The sequence below is a fragment of the Furipterus horrens genome, unplaced genomic scaffold, assembly GCF_987537825.1.
Source record: "Furipterus horrens unplaced genomic scaffold, mFurHor1.1.pri manual_scaffold_7, whole genome shotgun sequence".
In the NCBI taxonomy this organism is placed as follows: Eukaryota; Metazoa; Chordata; class Mammalia; order Chiroptera; family Furipteridae; genus Furipterus; species Furipterus horrens.
In genome coordinates, this window is record NW_028327177.1 from 86,009,707 (window position 1) to 86,030,305 (window position 20,599).

Below are 20,599 nucleotides of genomic sequence, written 5' to 3' on the forward strand. Positions count from 1 at the left end.
TGGCCAGAGAGATTTGACTGGAAGTGGAAAAATAATAACAAAGGCCCCCACTTATTGAGCCTCTGCTATGAACTAAGTCCTGGGCTGGTACTTTGTGTGCGTTACTGCTAATCCTCATGTAATCCTTGCAAAATGGATCTTACTATGCAGGTAGGAAAACTGAGCTTAAGGGAGGCTAAGCAAGTTTCCCAACATCTTATAGTCAGTAATTCTTGGATTCCAGATGGGACTGACCCCCAGTCCCCATGCTTTCCCTCTTCCTTTCTGGTAAGGCTTTCAACGCTTTTAGAAATATTGATTTTTGATGTGTGACACATAAAAGAAACAGTCTCTTGCCAAAGTGGAAACCAATTTAGTGCTCCTCTGCATTTTAAAAGCCATAGAAGCTTAGTCCTTAGGATCTGAATGTTTCCCACAGGTTTTTAGCCAGGTCTCTGGTTTTGTTTATTTTACTTATCAAAAGGGGGAGGTAGCTGAATATTTGCGATTTTGAATAAAACAATGTTAACACTGTGCTTGGTTTTGAGTGATTTTTAAAGGAACTCAGAACTAGGGCTTTCTCACCTAGAGTTCCCAGACCAGAGCTCTGAAAAGGGTTGGCTTCCTTCTGGATATTTTGGACATTTACAGCCTCTTAGAATGGTGTGTCTTGGTACATCAGCTGGACTAAGAAAACTAGATCTTGCTCTGGCCAGGTAGCGCCGGCAGTTAGAGCATCATCTTGATATGCCAAGGTTGAGGGTTTGATCTCTGGGTCAGAGCACATACAAGAAGTAACCAATAAATGCATAAATAAGTGGATATTTCTTTCTCTCTGAAAAAAATTTTTAAAAAAATATTTTTTAAAGAAAACTAGATATTTCTAGGCATGGCCTGATCCTAATATTTTGGAAACAATTACCCCCTTAAAAGAGAGGCTTGTGGTGGCTAGTTTGTAGAGAGTATACAGGCGGGTGGCAGTGATTCACTTCTATCCAGTTCATTCTACAGTTACAAAATCTCAGGACTCATGCTAGTTTTGTAGTCCTGGATATCATATACTTTAAGGGTCGTTTTCTAAATGAAAGAAAACTTTTAAAAAAATCAGGGTGAATGTTTTGACATAATGTTTTGGAAATAAAGTGTGGGTTTTCAGTTTTTTGTTTTCAGATGTTTCCATCCAGAATGGAAATAGATCATACCTGGCCTAGATAGAACCCACTCTTGTCCATTACATTTCTTTGTAGTCTATTTTAAATCTGTATATCTAGATTTTCCTATCTGTCAAAGGTATCATTCTAAGGTGACGTATTTTGGGAGGAGAAACATTATGTGGTGATGTCAGTGGCTCAGAGCTGAAGTTCCCATGTCAGTTTTGGCTTTGCCGGGCAGTGTAGCATTCTGAGTTCCTAGCTACTGCCACTTGCCATCTGTCATCTTATATCACAATCTCAGATAACCTTCCTCTTAGATGTCCCCAGTGTAGTATTTAGTTCAGTAACTATAAATTAAATATTAAACCACAAGAGTACTTATACGGTTTTGGACTGAATAGACCAGTCAGAGCCAGGCAATAAGGAAGAGCAATAGTTACTTATTTGGACTGTACCATGAGCTAAGCATTGTGCAGGATGTTTATTAATCCTTAAAACTTCTTATAATTGGTTCTAGATTCTATTATATATATTCATTCACTGATTCATTTGTGTATTTCATAAGAGTTTGGGTGTTTTCTATAAGCCAAGCACTGCTCTAGCCTTTTGGGGATATAGCAGCAAACAAAACACAAAAATCCTTGAACTCACTGAACTTACCTTCTAGTGGGGTTGGGGAGCTACCCTAGAAATAACAAACAAAATAAAGGCTAAACTATATATTGTGAAAATGATCAGTGACATATATAAAACTAAATTAGAGAAGAGGGATAGAAAATAACAAGGAAGAGGAGAGAGAAACTGTAATTTGAAGAAGGTCAGGCAAGTCTCCATTAAGAAGGTGACATTTGAGCAACCATTTGGGAGAAAATCTTTGGGAGAAGGGTATTCCAGGGTCAGACCTGGAGACAGGAGTACACCAGGCATATCGTAGTGATAGCAAGGAGGTCAGTATGGCTGTGAGAGATGGGGTTGGGCGGGATATGAAATTAGAGATACAGTAGAGGGAGAGGAATGTGGAGGTATGCCACAGGAGGGGAGAGGAAAGGTTAGGGCATTGAAGGGAAGTAGGAAACCATTGAGGGAAGAAGGAGATTGAGTAGGAACATGATTCTGGCTTCTGAATTTAGAAGAGGCTAGAGGAGGAATACATATGGAAGCAGGGAGATCATTAGGAAGCCACTGCAGTAACTCCGATGAGAATGTTCACAGTTAAAGTGGTGAAAGTGGTGAGAGTCTGGTGTATTTTTAAGGTAATGCCAAAGGATCAGCTGAGTGTTTGGATATGGGGTACAAGAGGAAGAAAGGAGGTGGAACGATTCCGAGTGCTGTGCACTGGATAAGTGGGAGGGTGGGGATAAATGGAAGGGTGGAGTTTCCATTGATGGAAATGGGAAGGCTATAGGAAGAAAAGAGTTGCAGAGGAAGACCAGGACTTCTGTTTTGGACATGTTTAGTTTGAGATGCTTATTAGCCATCATTCCATACCTATCAAACAAAATTTGAAAGAAATTTTTGCTATGGTTAAGCATCTTACATAAGACCACAAAGTAAGAGAGAGTACTATCAACTCAGGCAGATTGATTCCAAAACCAAGTTTATAACGATCACCTTCTTCTGCCTAGACCCTTGTATTTCCAGTTAAATTCATATAAAACCATCGAATATAATTTCAGCCACTTCTAATGCTAAGTCTTCCATATTGTGAGCCATTTACACTTTAGCTGTTTTCTATTGCTTCTAGTCATTCTTTCTTAGTGGTACTTTGGAGCCATTTTTTTTCCCAAGAAATGAGCAGAAAGAGGAGACCAGAAAAGCCACAAAAAACTTCAACAGTACAGACTGATAGTGACTTGGTCTTATCTGAACTCCCAATACAGCAATGCAAAGTTGGAGGATGAGCATCTAATTTAATAATGTTTAAAAGGAACTTTTCCCCTCCTGCTAAGATATTTCTGTGGATGCAAATTGGTATACATGTATATCTTGTTCTGAGGTTGCATTAATATCTACTCAAAAGCAAATTGATTACATGAACTACTGTCCAAAAAATTTTGTAAATTTTTCAGTGTTAAGATGCTTAATGCATTGGCCTGTAAATATGTCCCTTTCACACCAAATTGATGGAGGAAGGGCCAAGCGGGTAGAAAAAGCAAGACTGGAAAATGCAATTAAATGAACTCTGACCTGTTTTCTTTTAAATGACTGAATGACACATAGACTAGCTCTTTGGTTAGAGGAAGCAATTCAAGGGCTGAACATTGGTTAGGTCGTGAAAGTCCGGAGACCACCTGCATGGATTGCTTTTCAATAGAAGCATTCCCAAAGGTGACTTAAGCTTCCTGGGTGCTTGTGACAGTAGCACAAGTCATAAGTGGGTGTTCTTGAGCACTGTCATCTTCTAGCAGAATGACATCTCCAGGTAGACTTGAACCCTTCTTACCTGGGCCTTCAGTCACAGTCCACCTTCAGAGTGCCCAGAAACTTTGGTCACCATTCCCATCAGCCATAGCTTTTTCATCTATTACTTACTCAGATACTTCTTCTACCTTTACAACAGTTGAGAATGAGGATCCTGGATCAAATATCTCACTCACTACCCTCCCTGTCTTCCAAACTACCTTCATTGAGAATCCTGTGGCAAGCACAGAGTGTGGGTCCTTGTACCATCTTCACCTCCTTCCTGAATAATACCAGTATCATTATTCTGCTAAAATCAGTTACAAATAATCATCATGCATAACATTGATAGGGAAAAGAAGTTGTATAAAAAGAGTCGATGTGCTTGATAATGGGGAATTGGAGGGCATGGCTGGGCTAACACAGCCTGGTAATGTAAGATGCCTCAAGTTCCTGGGGTCACAACTAGAATTAGCCACAATCAAGTTCACCACATGCTGCTTATGCAGATTTGCTTGGTTTTTGTTTTCTGTCCTTGTGAGTAGTGAAACTGTAACATTTATATTCTTGCAGAACAAAAATAACCCTGATTTGGGTTTTACAGCTTGCATAGAGAATCTCATATGCCGCTATGTTTAATGTTAAAATTTACCTCCCTCCCCATACAAAGTTGTTTCATTTTGAGGTTGGGAGTGGGCATCTGTGCCTCATAATTCTTGGGAAAAATGAGAGGTGGCAAGCACAAGCAAGCACCTCCTCCTGTCTCCCCCTATTTACCTGGCCCTACCCTCTCCCTAAGGAGGCACATGCAAGGCCACCTAGTTGGCTATAGTATTGACGGCAGCCTTCAAGTGTGTGCCAAATGCTGACATGTGGATCTTAGTTCCTTTTTTCCTGCAGTCTTAGACCTTTGTAGCTCTGCAAAGGCTGGGGATGTTGTGGGCAATGAAGATAGGATGGTAGCCTAATACCCCATCCGGCTGGGAGGCCGCAACTCTGCATCTGCTTTCTTTGATGGTGTTCCCTGCCAATCTCATGCTTTCTCAGCTCCTTTTCATGGTAATAAGTGCTGCGGTGGTCCTGCACATCAACAGCTTTCAGGCAGGCCTGTCAGCACTGGCTTTATGCCCTGAAGTCATAGCCCTTGTTTCCTGGCAAAGCTATCTCTCCTTCCTCCTAAGTCATTTTGGTTCCCTGATGCCCCCATCAGAGCCATTCTTTTGTTGTGAGAGACCCTATAAAAGAACCCCTAAATGTGTCACACCCACCAATAAGATCTTTTTTGACAAAGAACTGTGACCAGAGCAGGGAAGTGAGTAGATATGTATTCAGTAATGATGATCACTGATGTTGAGTCTGTTTCAGGACATTTAGAAAAAACATAATAAAAACACACGAGAAACAGAAGTAGCTCTTGAGATAATATGTACGAGCAGGAAATTATGGAGCAGAAAAGAGACGTGGCATTCAGATATGGTCTTTCTTTCTCTTACTTGTTCCTGTCTTCTGTGGTTAGAGGAGACCATATGAATGAGTAATGATCTGTAAGAGTGGAAAGGGCATTACAGCAGAGATGGCATTTCAACATTTGTGTCTGCTCTGTGCATTTGTCTGTGACCTTTGGAAAAGAAAGCTCTTTACCCATTCCCATGGGTGAGATTTTGCCAGATTAAGTTCTCCCCTCACCCAGCAAATTCCTGAGTTAGAACGTTAATCTTAGATTCCATTAGTTAACACATACTTTAAAAAACACCTTTTTAACAGCATGTTAGGAGATAGTTTAAAAGACTCCACTGAATAGAAGATTTAGTCGTGATGTTTTGATTTTTATACTGTTCAGTCAAAATGCACAGAGCTCTGTATGCATGCATTGTCTCACTAATTTTTTACAGTGCTACTGAGTATATATAATACTGTTGTCTCCATTTCACAGAGAATAAACCTCAGCTGAGAAACGTTAAATCACTTGTTCCAAATGGTACCAGCATAAAATGGTAGATGGCACTCCAGCTTAGGTCTGACTCCAAAACCTACGCCTTGAGACGGTGCATCTCAGATCAAGGTGAAATCAACGAGCTGTCATTTTCTGTGCTGGTACATACACACCCACCCCTTGGAACTTGTTCTTGACTGGTACCTCAGAACAAGAGGTTGTTGCACTCACTCTTGTTCCTGCTGGTGTTTACTATATGTCAGAGTCAGAGGTGCAGAATCTATGCCTGCCTCTCTAGTCTCTGTCCATCCTGCTATCCGTCTGTGACCATCACTGACTTGGAATAGGAAGAATCAGTTGTCTGGTTAGCTGTAGTTCCTGAGCAACATATGCAGGACACTGGAACTGACCACAAACCTGTAGTACGATGGGCAGCAAATAGTGTTGTGTGCTAGGGACAGGAACTCATGGTCCTGAGCCTTCATGTACTCCTCCCTCACTGTGAGCATGCAGTGTCTCCTTATCTCTAGTGCTGAATTTGTAAAATAAATAGAAGGACTGAATAGTATTTGAGATGCTCTACAGCTCAGACATTTGAGAGATTAGTTCTTGGTAATTCAGCAGGCCAAAATTTACAGCCTGCAACCTTCCACTCATGACCACACAAAGAGCCCTTCACCAGTGATAGAAAACGATCATTTACCATGTGGCATTGAGCCAGCCCCAGAGGATGAACAAACCCTGAAAACAGCCAAGAAAAAATCAGGGTGTGGCTTTGGCCAAAGGACAATGTGACCCTTTACAAATGTGATTGTATATCTACTGTTCCTAGTGCCTTTCTTCCCAGAGTGCTAACAATGTGGTGGAGAGAGTATTAAAGTCAAAATGCTAACATTGCATAGCTAGTCTTTTCTTGGGAGACCAAGGAATCAGAGGTCTCTAAAATAGTCTTTGGAAACATTTCTCTGAGATTCTCTTTCTGTTGTTACCTTGGGGAAGCAGAGGTGAGCAGCCTGTTTTCTTAACCAGACCCTTTCTTCAATAGAGCATGAGGAAGAAAATGGTAGCTCAGGAGACAGAAGTGCTGGATTTGAAGCCAAACTCTGCTACTTTCTATCTCTGTGAGCCTAGGCAAGTGACGTCACCCCTTTAATTCTCAGTTTACTTATCTGTGACAAGGAACCCTAGCAGTGCCTGAGTCTCAAGGTTGTCCTTCAGCCCAGTTTCCCACTCGTGGTGAGTGTTCAAAAGAAGGAGTCTAGGATGATTTCTAATACTTGTGCTCCAATGGAAGGAATGTTCATACAGGGGCCTTTCTGCCTCTAGATAGCTTGTGCCAGATCAGTTCGGCATCAGCACTGTGGGTCAGATTCTAAGTGGTTTTATCCTTGTGACCTTTAGGAAAATATGGCGTTTCACTTATAGTATACTTCTTCTGCGATGGCTACACATGCCATGGGTTCTCATTTCCATGCTTACTTGCTGACTGCCTGCAGTGTGGAAGACAGTAAATAAAACTGTGTGAGCTGTTGCTAGCTTTTTGCTATGTGACAAGGCCATGTGGTTTTCCAGGCCTTGCAATGAGTAGTATTTGAAACTTTGATCCCTCAATCTATATCCTTGTGCTTACTTTCTTTTTTTAGTGTAGCAGTAGGTAAGGCTGCTATCCCTTCACCTTTCCCAACAGTGTGATGCTCACACAGCTCTCACTTCATTCACCTTGTAATTGGCAAAGGCGGCCCTGAACCTCGGGGGCAAGCCTTGCATTGTTTCTGATAGCATACTTTCAAATGAGGTTTGACTTTATGTTTTGTTAAACAAAGTTAAAATGAGAGTAGAATCAAGAAGAGCTGGTCGTTGTTATGAAAAGACACAACTGAACATTTTAAATGAAGTGATTTAGATGTTATTTTTATATTTTAAAGTGTTATAAAGAAAGGCCTTGAATAATAATTAGCAAGGTCTCTTGTCTCAAGACTGAACTTTGCCCACCATTCTTGGAGTGATTGTTAACTGCCCAATTGTCAAAAATCCTTAGATTAGGAGAGTCTTGACTTAATGGCTCCAGTACATAACCTTTCTTGTGGCCTCTCAGCGCTTCCTGATTTCTATCTTGCTGTCAGCCAGTCCTGTACTTGGAAATATGGACTAGCTGATCAGCATTCTCTGAGAAGCATTTCATGTATGATATACAGAATCTCATGTATCTATGTCACTTGGAGATGAAAATCACTAGATATATAAAACTGTGCCCAGACACAACTAGGGCCTTCCTCCTGGACCATCTATTAACTCACGTTTAGCAGGCAGCTGCTGTAACCCAGCCGTCCTGATTCACACTCTACCCACCATCTTCCAGCCCCTCTGAGAAGCTTCCTTCTAGCCAGATTCTGCATGCATCCCTGACCTCCACCCTCCCCTTCTTATTCTTCCTATGCAGTCCTTACCATTTCAGTGGTAATCTTCCATCCTCACTTGGATGCCCAGGTCCTCAGCAGCCTCAGCAACTCCAGAGATCTCATTCTCTTTAGATCTTCAGCCTGTCTCTTCTAGGCAGACACACTGGGATTGTTTATTGGCTTCTCAATAACTGAGAGACTATGCCCCCTCAATATAAGTGAAAAGCCAGGGACCGCACACCAGACCCAAAAATCCACACTCAAGAGGTGTGCATCCTCTGTAGAGGTTATGAGCAGACTGCCCATGCCCTGAGTTTTGTTTTCCCCAGAGGAGCTGAAATGCAAGGATTTCAAACTCTTAGACCTTAGTTTGTGGTAAGTATTAAGGCAACACCTGAACAAAGCTCTACATTAAACAACCCCTTTGAAAGAACTCACAGAAACACAAGCTTGAGAGAGCAGGCATCTGAGATGCAGATCTTGATGTTTCTAAGTAACAAGGAGAGATTACACTGTTTGGGAGGGAGCCTTGCTCCGACTTGGGGGTAGGTAAATCATTCTCCTGAACAACTTGGGTTGTTTCCTCAGGGGGTAAAAAAGTCAAATTTCTATTGGCAAACTAGGAGACTGTTTTAGCTGCAAATTTAAGGAATTAAATATTTTCCAGAGCAAGAATCCTCAAATATGTAGCCAATAAATAACACGTACTAGGTGACACACTAAATTTAACTGTTGTCTCAGTGTCGCATATTGATGCAAAAATCAGTGCCTGGGAAAGGACTGGAAATGATCAGGTAGAAATTTCCTTCAGAATATAAGAGTTGAAACCTATGTTTATTTGATTATCAAAATCACAACTTTCCTGTGAAGTCATAATAGATCCATAAATGAACTGTTCGATGTGAAAATTTCCATGAGCAGCTGCTTTTCTTCATAGGTAAGTTAGAAAGCATAAAATGAAAAGTGTTTTCTATCAGAATTGGATACCTGGAGAGTTTTCTAATTGCTTCTGGATCCTAACAATTATAGGCAAATAATATGTGCAGCAAGTCATGCTGAAATATTGAGTTCTTTTTCCAAGTCAGTTACACTGAGGCCTCAAACAAGAAAAATGCACATAGGAATGGAGGAGACCTAGCTACTCCAGATCGTATACAATCTTTAAGTCAACATATTGAGAAACTTCTTAACTCATCTTCATTTCATGGGCAATAAGATGTTGGTTGCACATCAGATGAATTGTCAGTGACATTGGTAATTTAACTGTTTCCATTGTTCTGTTAAGATTCCTGAGAGTTGTCTCTATGGTTATTGGGGTGATTAAATGAGATAGTGCATTTCAAGTCTTATAGAAGTGCCTGACATATAAGTAATGTGAGAAAGCTGTGCCTTTTCTAATTCTGCCTCTGAAGATTGCTGCCTACTTTTAGCCTATCTTTTCCAATGACCACTGCAGATTACTAAATCAGCATTTCTGTCAACTCCCTGCTTCCTCTCAATATTAAGAGACAGTTTATTTGTACTATTCCTATATTGAAACGACTATCCCTAAGCATAGACTTGCTTTAAGTTCACACAGGTTCATCTGATAACTCTAAGATGACTGTGTCTGTATCTTTACCCTAATAAACCAAATGTTCCCATCCATGAGCCTATATCATTAAAGCCCATCTTATTTCCTACAAATAAATATATCCTTGACTCCTAGTGGTGTTTTCCCCATCTCCATAAATGTCATTTATCTATCCAGTTGCCCATACCAAAAATTTGGGAATCAGCCTTCTTTCCTCCACCCTACAGCTGATCCATCCGGTACTATCATTTCTACCTCAAAAAAAAAAAAAAAAGTCTTAAATCCACCAGCTTCCCATTCCAACACTGCACCCTAATTTAAGGTACCATCACCTCTTGTCTGGACAAATACAATAACTTCCTGAGCAGTTTTCTTGTTTTCATTCACATATATTCCCATCCATCATTCACTCAGTAGTCAAGGTAGAATTTTTGAAGCAGAAATGGGACCACGTCTTACCCCATCTTAAAAACACTTTGATCATTTCCCATTGCATGCAGAATAAAATCCAAATACATTGTTATGATCTATGAGCACTGCATGCTCTGGCCCTAGGGAATGTCTCAGAGAGCCCTCTTCTAACCACTCCGGACTGTTTCTTTGATAACACTCAGCTCAGTTAATAAGCATAGATTTATTTTTGTTATTACTTGATTAATGCTGTTCTCCCTTACTGGTCTATAAGCTCTTATGAGGACAGGGATTATATTATCAGTTTTGTTCATCACTATATCCCTAATGCTTTGCATAATTCTTGGAATTTAGTACATGCTCAATAAATGTTAACTAAACAAGTGAACTCACCCCAAATTCTAATTGTGCCCTTATATTATTTCCTTATCAAAGTAACATTTTTAAATACTAAAATTAGTTACTATTAATGGGGAATACCTGTGTGCAGGTCATTAGATCACTGGTTTGTAGGGAGATTTCTAGGAGCTTTATCCTAAAAGCCCTCTAGAATTACATCCCAAAGTCTTAAAGCATTTTAGATATTTTGGTTTTGGTAGAGATATTCAAAGTGGGATACTTCCTTCCATACTGTATACTCCATTAAGATTTCCAGAATGACTACTCCAAATTATAATATTAGAAGACGAGAGCCCAAATAAAAATAACAATGCATTCATCTCTTAAAATAAAAAGATATAGCCATGCCTGTTAACATACATATTTTGAATTTCCCTATCAACTATTATTGACATTTTTATAATGGTTTGTGCTTACTAGAAAAACATGTCTGGCAAGTTTATGAATGGTATAACTTTGAGCATGCCTGGTTGGTAATAGTGGTTGAATTGACATTAGGCTATGTGTTTTACATAGTGCTATTTACCTATTAGGTATAAAAGGGCACTTTAGTAATTTAAGTTAACAAAATCACAAAGTTAGTGGAGGAAATAAGAATATTGAAAAGACACTTGAAATCTATTTTCATTGCACTTTCACATTTTTCTTCATTCTTATACTCATTTCCCTCTAAAAAGCAAGAACATTGGGAAATAATGTGTCTTGAAAACCTGAGCCAGCAAGCTTATGATCCAAGTGGTAATGACTTCTATAATTGCTAATGAGGCAATGGAAGTTGAATATCTCAGTGCACTCACTGGGGCAGCCTGTTGCCTGTTCTAAAAGAAGCTGTCATAGTAAATTTTTGTCCTGACTCCATGGGCACTTTGATTCTTAAACCTTTCTGAGAAACCTAATCTGAAATCAAAGTCAAATTTCTTAGATGTGGTCAGACAAGGTCACATTTAAAACAGTTCAGTGAACTCGCAGACCAAAGTTGAAAGGTAATGCCTCCCTCACGAAATTTAGAGTTTATCCACTGAAAAATGGTGAAGAGTTTCCTTAAATCATTTAATTAGGAAATTGGACACAGTTGTATTTTGGAAATGCAACTTTATCCAAATCAGTGACTCATGAAGCATTTTGTTGAAGAAATATCTTGGTCAGAAACTACATGAAAAGAAGTCCTTATTCATAGCAGGAGTTCTTTAAATCAGAATTGTGTGGCAATTTCAGGTGCGTGGGCTTCCTTCTTGACCTAAATTATCCAGATCTACCCACTCTCTTGAGTGACCCAAAGCACTACACAGGATTGCTGCTACAATGCTATGGACATTTTTCCCCCAATGCTACTTTCCTTCCAGGTTGTGCCTTGAGATATTATCCAAAATGGCGCTAGAAAGGGGGGGATGGTGACTCTTGTTAGGCGTGATCTTAACATCTCACAACACACGTATTTATCAAACTCCATGATTTAAAAAAAAAAAAAAATACAACAACCTTGCCATTGCTTTATATTTCAGTGTTCTGTCTCTTGTGGTCGAGGGCATAAACAACGAAATGTTTACTGCATGGCAAAAGATGGAAGCCATTTAGAAAGTGATTACTGTAAACACCTTGCTAAGCCAAATGGGCACAGAAAGTGCCGAGGAGGAAGATGCCCCAAATGGAAGGCTGGCGCCTGGAGTCAGGTGAGCAATGCTTCTCCTCTATGACTGCTTCGTTACCTTCGGGCACATGGTGGAGACCAGTGTGTTGGCTTGTGTTCCTGTGCCTGGTTTTGATTTTTCAGAAGGGGACTCGGGGACTGGGAGGGAAGAATCTTTATGGCAGGATACTCACTAGCTGTGGAACCTTGGGCAAGTGCCCTCAGCCCTTGGCACTTTGAACACTATTTACAGTAGGGTGGTTGTGAGGATTAACTCTAGGTGGTAGTACATGTAGATATCCGACAGCTAGCACACAGTAGCCCCTCAATACTTTACTGATGGCAGTTGTATTATCATTCACTACTTAAAAAACCACTGATTCAGATTGCAGTGAAGTTGGTTATAGGCACCTAGAAAGTGAGTCTGAATTTACCTTTGAGGTTCTTAAAGAAAGGGATGTCATTATAAAATATTAGAGATGATTTCTCTGCGCACTTACTTGTATACAAGAGAGGTGGGGGACAGAGGGTAGTTCTCTGTCATTGTCTAGTTACACAGCCTTGGTTGATTTCTTTAACCTTCCTGAGCCTACTTCATACAGTTCTAATGAGGACTTAATGCAATAATGAATGCCATTTACTTGAATCTCATAGGCTCTCAAGGATAATAATTTGTTTAGATGAAAGTGATGTGTGTATCAGGGGAGAGTGTTATACCCAAGAAACTGATTATGGTTAGACTCCGCTAATTCTAAAAATTTGGTAATTTAATCAGAAATTGAGTGTGAGAGTTTCCCTGCTGGATTTAAGAAGAAATTCTCAAAAATTATATTTACTTATAAACAATGGATGCATGAATTTAAGTCACTGGCATCTAGTAAATCTCATGACTCCACACTTGTTCATTTTCTCAAAGTGGTTGGAGGTGCTTACTTGAAAGTAATAAGGCTGAATTTCTTTTCACATGTTCTGTATTTAATGTTGCTCCTTCTCTCCATTGCTTTGATTCAAGGAGGTCTGAGTAAGTTTGTGGTTCTTCCACACAGTGAAGAACCATGCAGATACTCTTTAGAATCAATTTTTTTTTTTTAAATAGGTTCAAGGTTGGCAGCCTCTAGATTGATTCTTCCAGAGCCTATATCTTGATCCCTAAGATCCCAAAGAAGCATTGGGCATCTGGATTAACATAAGAACTGAGGATCCTTCATTTCTACATGACTAATAGAAAATTCCTATAGAAATTTTAATTTTTCTTAAGTGTTCTGAGCTGGCATCATTGTCCCCATACCTCCCAGCTATATTCCACTTCTCTGCACCATTCTCCAGCAGAGGACCCTGACCCTCTCAAGGCTTTTATCATAATGATCACATTTGTTTTTGGGTTTGTTTAATTTAATCCTCAAAGCAGCTGTGCCCTGCCAGAGCTGGATTCTCCTTTGGTTTCCTTGAGGGATTTGATTTCAAGGCAGTGTTTCATACTAGTCATCCTTAATAGTTGTCCAAGTGACTACTGTCATCTGCAACTTCTAGGCCTTTGATTTTGGAAGCTATTCAATTCTTGTAAAAGCCTGCAGCTAACCTTAGTTAAGAAACCACACTAATTAGCTTGTCCTCTTGTAGACTTCCATGCTCTTACTTTTCTTTATGTTTCTTATCTTACCCTGAATACTAAGTTTACAGCATGTAAAATAGTGCTCATTGTAAGTCCAATTTATTCAACAAAAAGGCAATCAAAAGAATCTTTTCTCTCTTTATTGGTAAACAGAGAGTGAGTTTTACTTCAGTATCCTGTGATCTTGATTGGAAATCTAAAATTGCTCACAAAGCTGTGATGATTAGGTTTGAACCCTGAGTTGTTTTTTGTTCTTGCTTTTTCAAACATAAGGTAACAGGATTTTCAGAATGCTTCCCCAGAAAAAGACCATGCCTGTTCAAAGTAACTGCTTAGAAAAGTCTAGTTACTTTTGTAGCAGATGCAACTAAGCACAATTACGTAGTGGTCTGTAGGCAGCTTTTAAAATGGCCTGATTTGATTTGTAGAAATGAATTATATATAAAAGCAAGCAAGACAAAGTGCTGCTTAGGCAAAATCCAATTTGCGCAATTTAGAAGTATACCTGAAAATAATCAGACCCAGTGGTTGATGGAGAAAGACGGTCTCCATGATTAGAGATTATTGGTTTTCTAATGATCATATAGCAAACAAGAATATCCTTAAAGGCAGTGATATTAAAGCAAAAGTAATGATTATCCACTTGCACCAAATTTAGAAGATTTTACATCTGGTTCCTTTGTTTTCTGCTGGTAGCTATTTTCTGGTCATCTCTTCTCCAACGTAGGAAGAATAATTAGTGCAATTTGTCATCATGTCAAATGTCTGATGATAATAAGATATATAGAATATTGGGATAGGAGACTAGGGTAGCTGAACTAATCTTAATAGTCTCTCCCTCAAAACTGGTGTTTTGAGATTTAAAATGAAATGTTTTATTTAACCTACATCTTTTGAAAATCTTAAAATTGTAAGGGAAATTTTTCTAAAGAAAAGAATGCTTTTCTTGAAAAACATCCTCACTATAGTTTTAAATCATTTTTTTTCAAAAGTTCATATTTAATTTGTTTAGATGATTCTGGTCAAGAGTTAAGGTTAGATGCCTATGAAATTTTAAGACAAAAATCAACATCAAAGTCCTGATTCATTTCTCTTTTGTCACAATACAAAAGCATTCCAGAGTGATTTTTTTTTTACCTTACCCTATTATTATCAAAAGGCCTTTTTTAAAAAATGAAGATCAGAAATAAAAAGGATAAATGACTAACTTAGAATTTATGAGTCATGAATTTATTCACTGGATCCATTCATCAACCCTAAATTACCCATTTTTTTACTCTTTACTATCTCAGTGGTCAGGATGGACCTAATAATCAATGGAATGCCATGATTTAACTAATAACCTTTGTTTTTCTATCTTACTGATACAAAACGTAATACTGTGCTTGCAATCAGTGGTTCCTTAGGTTCAGGGAAATTATTCCTTTTTTTTCAAGCTCTTCAACGCTAATGCCAAAACAGAAGCTGGCGATTGCATTATGAATCTACCAGCTATTTTGGGTTAGGACTTTTATCCTTTTTTTTCTTTCTTTTTTTTTGGGGGGGGGTCATTTATTTATTTTTAAAGAGAGGGAGAGAAACGTGTGAGAGAAACATCAATCAGTTGCCTCTCACACACTGCCAACTGGGAACTTGGCCTGCAACCCAGGCATGTGCCCTGACCAGTCGACAGGCCAGCACTCAATCCACTGAGCCACATCAGCCAGGGTTGGGCTTTTGTCTTAGCTGCAGTGAGGACAGAGCCTATGGTGTCAGATTCTGAATTATCCTGCAAGTGTTTAAAGGAGAAACATGGCAAATATGCAGCTTGTGTCTTTTGAGAAATCAAAGAAATCATATGCATATGGTCAGTGAGGAGAAATGGAGTTGCTTTAAAGGTAGATGCGTGCTCTCATGACTGTTTGTGTTTGAACTAGGAGCATCAGTGTTGAATTGTTTGCATACAGGTTTCTCATCTGCAGTCTAGCTAACATTGTGCAGAAGGCTGCATCCTGTTAGCAGCCTATCTTAAAGCTGGAATCCACAATAGCTGCAGTCACTACATTGCCTGGGACAGAATTGACTTTGACTTTTTTTTTTCCTTGTTTTGCTTGAGTTAGAATGATTATCACATTTCTTTGCTTAATTTATTTGTGGAGTATCTGCCTAGAAGTTTACTAAAAAATACAAAAGGTATTTTATGTGAAATGCTTAGCATAGAAATAAGCTATCAGGGTGATTTTGTACCCCTTGGGACATTTGGCGATGTCTAGAGACACTTTTGTTGCCACAATTTGATGGAGGAAGGGAAATGCAACTGATACCTAGTGGGTAGAAGCCAGGGATGCTGCTAGACTTCCTATAATACACAAGATAGTCCCTAACAAAAAGAAATTATTAGGTTGAGAAACCCTCTTTTAGAGACTGGTACATAGTAAATGCTTAGTAAAAGTTTGCTATTACTGTTGTTATTATTATATTACTATAGTTCATGTAATTTTTCAAACTAGTCTCTCCTTTAAATAATGTGACCATAGTAATACCAGAAGGAAGTATCTAAAATTCTTTCCAGGGTTTCAAGTGTATATTATGATCCCCTAAACATCAGAACTTCAACAGAGATTCTTTTTATCTATGGAAGTAAGAGTCAAGTTCCCTCTTTAAGTCAGTGAGTTCTGCATAGTAGCTCCACACAGCAGGGACTACAGAGAGATGAAGCAGCCCCCCAGCTCAATAGTTCAGAACTAAAAACATCTACTTTCAAATCTGCACAAATAGATTGCCATGCAGAATAATGGCTGTGGGCAGACATTAATAGAGACTGCTCAACTTTTTTTCTCTACAAACTAACCAAAAGATGTAGTAAATAAAACCAGAAGAATTAAGCACGTGCAAGTGCACATACCGCCACCATCACCACCTCCAGGGTCATGCAGAGGTCTCTCTGATGCTGTTTTATTCATGGGGCTTCTGCACAAATCTCTCAGAATTCAACAAGCAATCCTGACTGGCTGTGTATGCAAATTGTTGCATCCCCTGAGACAGCACAGGAGGAAAACTGGAGCCCAGACAAGGAGCTGAGACAGTGCACTTCATTTTGAACAAATAGTACAGTGGGTGCAGGATACAGAAAGGCAGAAGTTGTGCCTCGTTTTGCATTTAAGTCATGTCGAAAGTTTTTTGCGTTATTTCAAAACTGGCTTTTACCTTATAAAAATCAGAAGCCACAAAGATATATTATGTAACTGAGCTTTCCTGTGTCTTTATTTGTCTTTTTGAAAAATTATTCAACATTGTAGGAAGTGACTTTTTAAATGTTGCATACTTAGGGCTCTTAATACCTTGCCTTTGTCGAACCATAAGTAATTTATTCAACAACGAAAGAACTAAAAAGAGGTTTCATTGACTTAAGAGCCTGAATAATATGCACTCTAAAAGTCTTTAACGTTGTTTTCTTTTTCTGTAGGTTGTTAAAGCATTGTGCACTTTCGAATATGTATCAGCCCTGTGCCCAACTGAAATTTGTTTATGTAACTGTTCTTTTTCTTCCTTTGGATTGCCATTTGGATACATTGTTATAGACATGCACTGTTTTATATTCTAGACACCAAATTAAAATAGCCACAATGTTTTTAGATTGTTTGTGGATGATGACAGTGTTTGAATGCTTCTGTCATTTGTGTGGTAACTCTCCTGTGGTACTGTTCATTCATTTCCAGGGTAATCAGTGGGAAATATTATACATGTGGCTCCCATAGCATTATATGACCATTCTCTGCAGACAAGGCAGTCACTTGTGTTTGAGCACTCCCTGTTCCACCAGGATATGATGACTTTAAAAGTCTGGATTTTTGTGGGTCACAAACTTCTTCAATCCATTTAATACAATTAAATCCAAACAATAGTAGCTGTGTTGCTCCAAAATATTTCCTCTCTTTAGCTAGTTTAGATATGAACATTTGAGCTCCTGCCTGGCTTAGACTCACCTGAAACGATATGATTTCCCAACTTGCCTATGTTCTTGAAATCTGAAATGGCAATAAAATTAATATTCAGCAGAATTCAGTTGGTGTACTTGTTAATAAATTTCCATTAGCTTAGAGTGAGATGAGTCCTACTGCAGGTTAATCGGACAATAATTTTTTTCTAATTTAAAAGAGCGTGATTCTCTTCTACATTAAGACTTCCTCTTAGGAATATGGCATTAATGTACATTAAAATTGTTCTCTCAATGCTAGACAAATTCATGGAGGCTGAGCTATCACAAAAACTTGGTAAAATTTTTCACTAGCTCAGTGTAATAATACCGTTTTTTCCAGTCAGTTGGCACCTTAGTTTTGACTGTCAAAGCCTTAATAAAGACTATAAGTTTTGTCCTAACCACAAGTGAGATTATAAAATCCAGCAATGAGGAAACCATTTAAAAATTAATTTAGAGGAAAGTTAATTGCAGATTTAATATGGTGTTTTGCAACTTGGTCAACCAAATGCTTTAGCCTAATTAACAGTATTTCTAAAGAGCTGGACAATTATGCCTCAGGAAATGGTTTTTCCTTGTCAGTTTTTATTCTTATATATTCATCTTAGCTTGTAGATAGACAAAAATAGTTTGGCGAATTCCATAGTTAAAAAACAAACAAACAAACATTCCTCTATCTCCAGGAATAGGAACATGTAAAGGAAGAGACTGGAGAAAATAATTCTATTTACAAGGTCCTAAAAACTTTAGTGATTTAGTCTCCTTGGGTTATAGTTTTAACCTGCCAAGAAACTATTCTTGTAGAGTACTGTAGCTCCAATTTTCAAGATCTTCAAATCCTCCAGGATAGAAATTATTTGGGATTTTTATTTCACATGGCAGCTCTATTTCTAAGTTGTAAAAATGTTTCCTAATGATCTCTCCCAACCTCTTCAATCGTCCTGAAAGTTTTGTTAACTTTAGAGATTCCTGAAACTTCAATACCTTCCTAACTCATCAACATTTATAGGCAGTGAGTTTTCAGACTTGAGACCTTACCTTGGGTCTGTTCATTGGAAATTAGAAACCCTTGTGATGGCTGTGAAAGGCATTGGATTAGGGGTGCATTCCTCAGATCTGTGGCTCCCCCCACCACACACACACACACACACACACACACACACAGAGTGACCCAAAGCTCCCACTTACACACTCTTGTCTTCTTAGTGCTCTGTGTCCTGTGGCCAAGGCGTGCAGCGGAGAAATGTGGGCTGTCAGATGAGAGTACACAAGGTAGCCAGCGAGACCGAGTGCAACCCCTACATCAGACCAGAGTCGGAGCGCACCTGCCAAGCCCCACTGTGTCCTCTCTATGCTTGGAGGGCAGAGGAATGGCAAGAAGTAAGTAGAGCCATGAAGTGGGCACCTGCCAGGCATTTTGCTCAACCCCCTTGCTAACGTCACATCCATCCCCTGTGAAGCCTTGAAGCACAGTGACAAAGCTGGCTCACTCCCAAAGGTCAGAGGCAGGCAGCTCGCTCCCACCGAGCTGGGATGACTCCTTCTTTTTGAACAATTCCTCTGTCTGCATCCTTGAATGTTCCTAGTCCAGTTGCCTCCAGAGAAACTTTAACAGGCTTTAGGCCAAATGCATACAGATAACTGTCACAGGAGGAAAGGAAATAGAGGAAATATTTAAAATATGTATATCCAGACTTGGTCGTGCCACAGACAGATTCCACATAGGACTGCATTCTTTCTCCTTCCAGAACTTGGCTGTCAGCTGGAAGACAGACACTTATTGGAAACCCCGATTAATTAGTGAAGTATTTCAACATTAAAAAAATGATGGAATCTGAAGAGTTGCTCTATTGATGCAGAAATAGACAGACTTGTCTTTCTCCCACTTAATGTTTGATTAAAAAAAATGTTAATGTTTGGTTAAAGAATATACTAACTGTCCCTAGGGAAAAGTCTGGCTAAAAAGGTAAGACATTAGTAGGAGCCAACCTGTGTATCCAGAACAGAAAATTCGATTGTAGAAAAGGAAGAAAAGAGTTTTAGGAAGCAAAACCATATCCGCTGACATTGGAATGAAATAGAAAATACATGCTCTTATTCACAATAGCTAAGACATGGAAACAATCCAAGTGTCCTTTGACAGATGATTATAAAAAGAAGATGTAGTAAATATACAAAGGTGGGCAAAAGTAGGTTTGCAGTTGAAATACAAATAAGTAATATAAGAAGAAACTATGTTTTACATGAACTACAAATAAATAGTACAATAATTAATAAATAGTAACGCAAGAATAAACTCTGTGTTTTACATACAACTGTAAACCTACTTTTGTCCCACCCTGTATCTACAATGGAATACCACTACTCAGCCATTAAAAAGATGAAATGTTGCCATTTGTGACAACATGGTTGGATCTTGAGAGTATCATGCTAAGTGAAGTAATCAGGTGGAAAAGTGCAAGAACTGTATGATTTCACTCATATGTGGAATATAGAACTGAAAGCAACAAACTAATCAAACAAACAAGAAGTAAACTCATAGACACAGACAACAGTATGGTGGTTACCAGAGGGAAAGAGGGTGGGGAGGATGAAGAGGGTCAAGGGGGTCAAATATGACGATGGAAGGAGACTAGATTTCAGTTGATGAGCACATAATACAGCATACAGATTCCAGATTATAAAGTTGTACACCTGAAATTTATGTAATGTCATTGATGAATGTTATCCTAATAAATTTTATTTAAAAAAATAAAGTACATTCTATAAAAAGTTCAGAGATATAAATAATAAGACAGAAATTTACCACCAGGAAGTGTTTATAGAACAGCAGTAAATTGTGCCCTGCACGGTGCTAAGTGCTTTATGTTCACCACCTCACTTAATCTTTATAACCACTAGACAAAGTGAGTATTATTAGTATGACCCCATTTTGCAGTCAAGGAAACTGAGGTTTGGAGAACCAGTGACATTTGTCTAAGTGCCACATACCTAACAAGTGGAAGAAGCAAGACTCAATCCTACACTTACTCTCTTAGACCATTAGGAGATACTATACTGCATTCTTTTATATTACTATTTTACACAAGTACTGTGACAATTCCACTTTTTTTCCAGTTTTATTGAATATAATTGACATATAGCATTGTATTCA

At 38.8% G+C, this 20,599-nt stretch overlaps 1 protein-coding gene across 1 annotated transcript in view; it reads left to right on the forward strand.

Annotated features, from left to right (window-relative positions):
* ADAMTS9 (ADAM metallopeptidase with thrombospondin type 1 motif 9) overlaps nucleotides 1-20,599 on the forward strand; it is a 184,945-nt gene that overhangs the window by 120,663 nt on the left and 43,683 nt on the right. Inside the window, exons 29-30 of the mRNA XM_090283884.1 lie at nucleotides 11,751-11,918; nucleotides 18,652-18,825. Of these exons, the coding sequence (XP_090140010.1) occupies nucleotides 11,751-11,918; nucleotides 18,652-18,825 (342 nt within the window). The remainder of the gene's footprint in view (nucleotides 1-11,750; nucleotides 11,919-18,651; nucleotides 18,826-20,599) is intronic.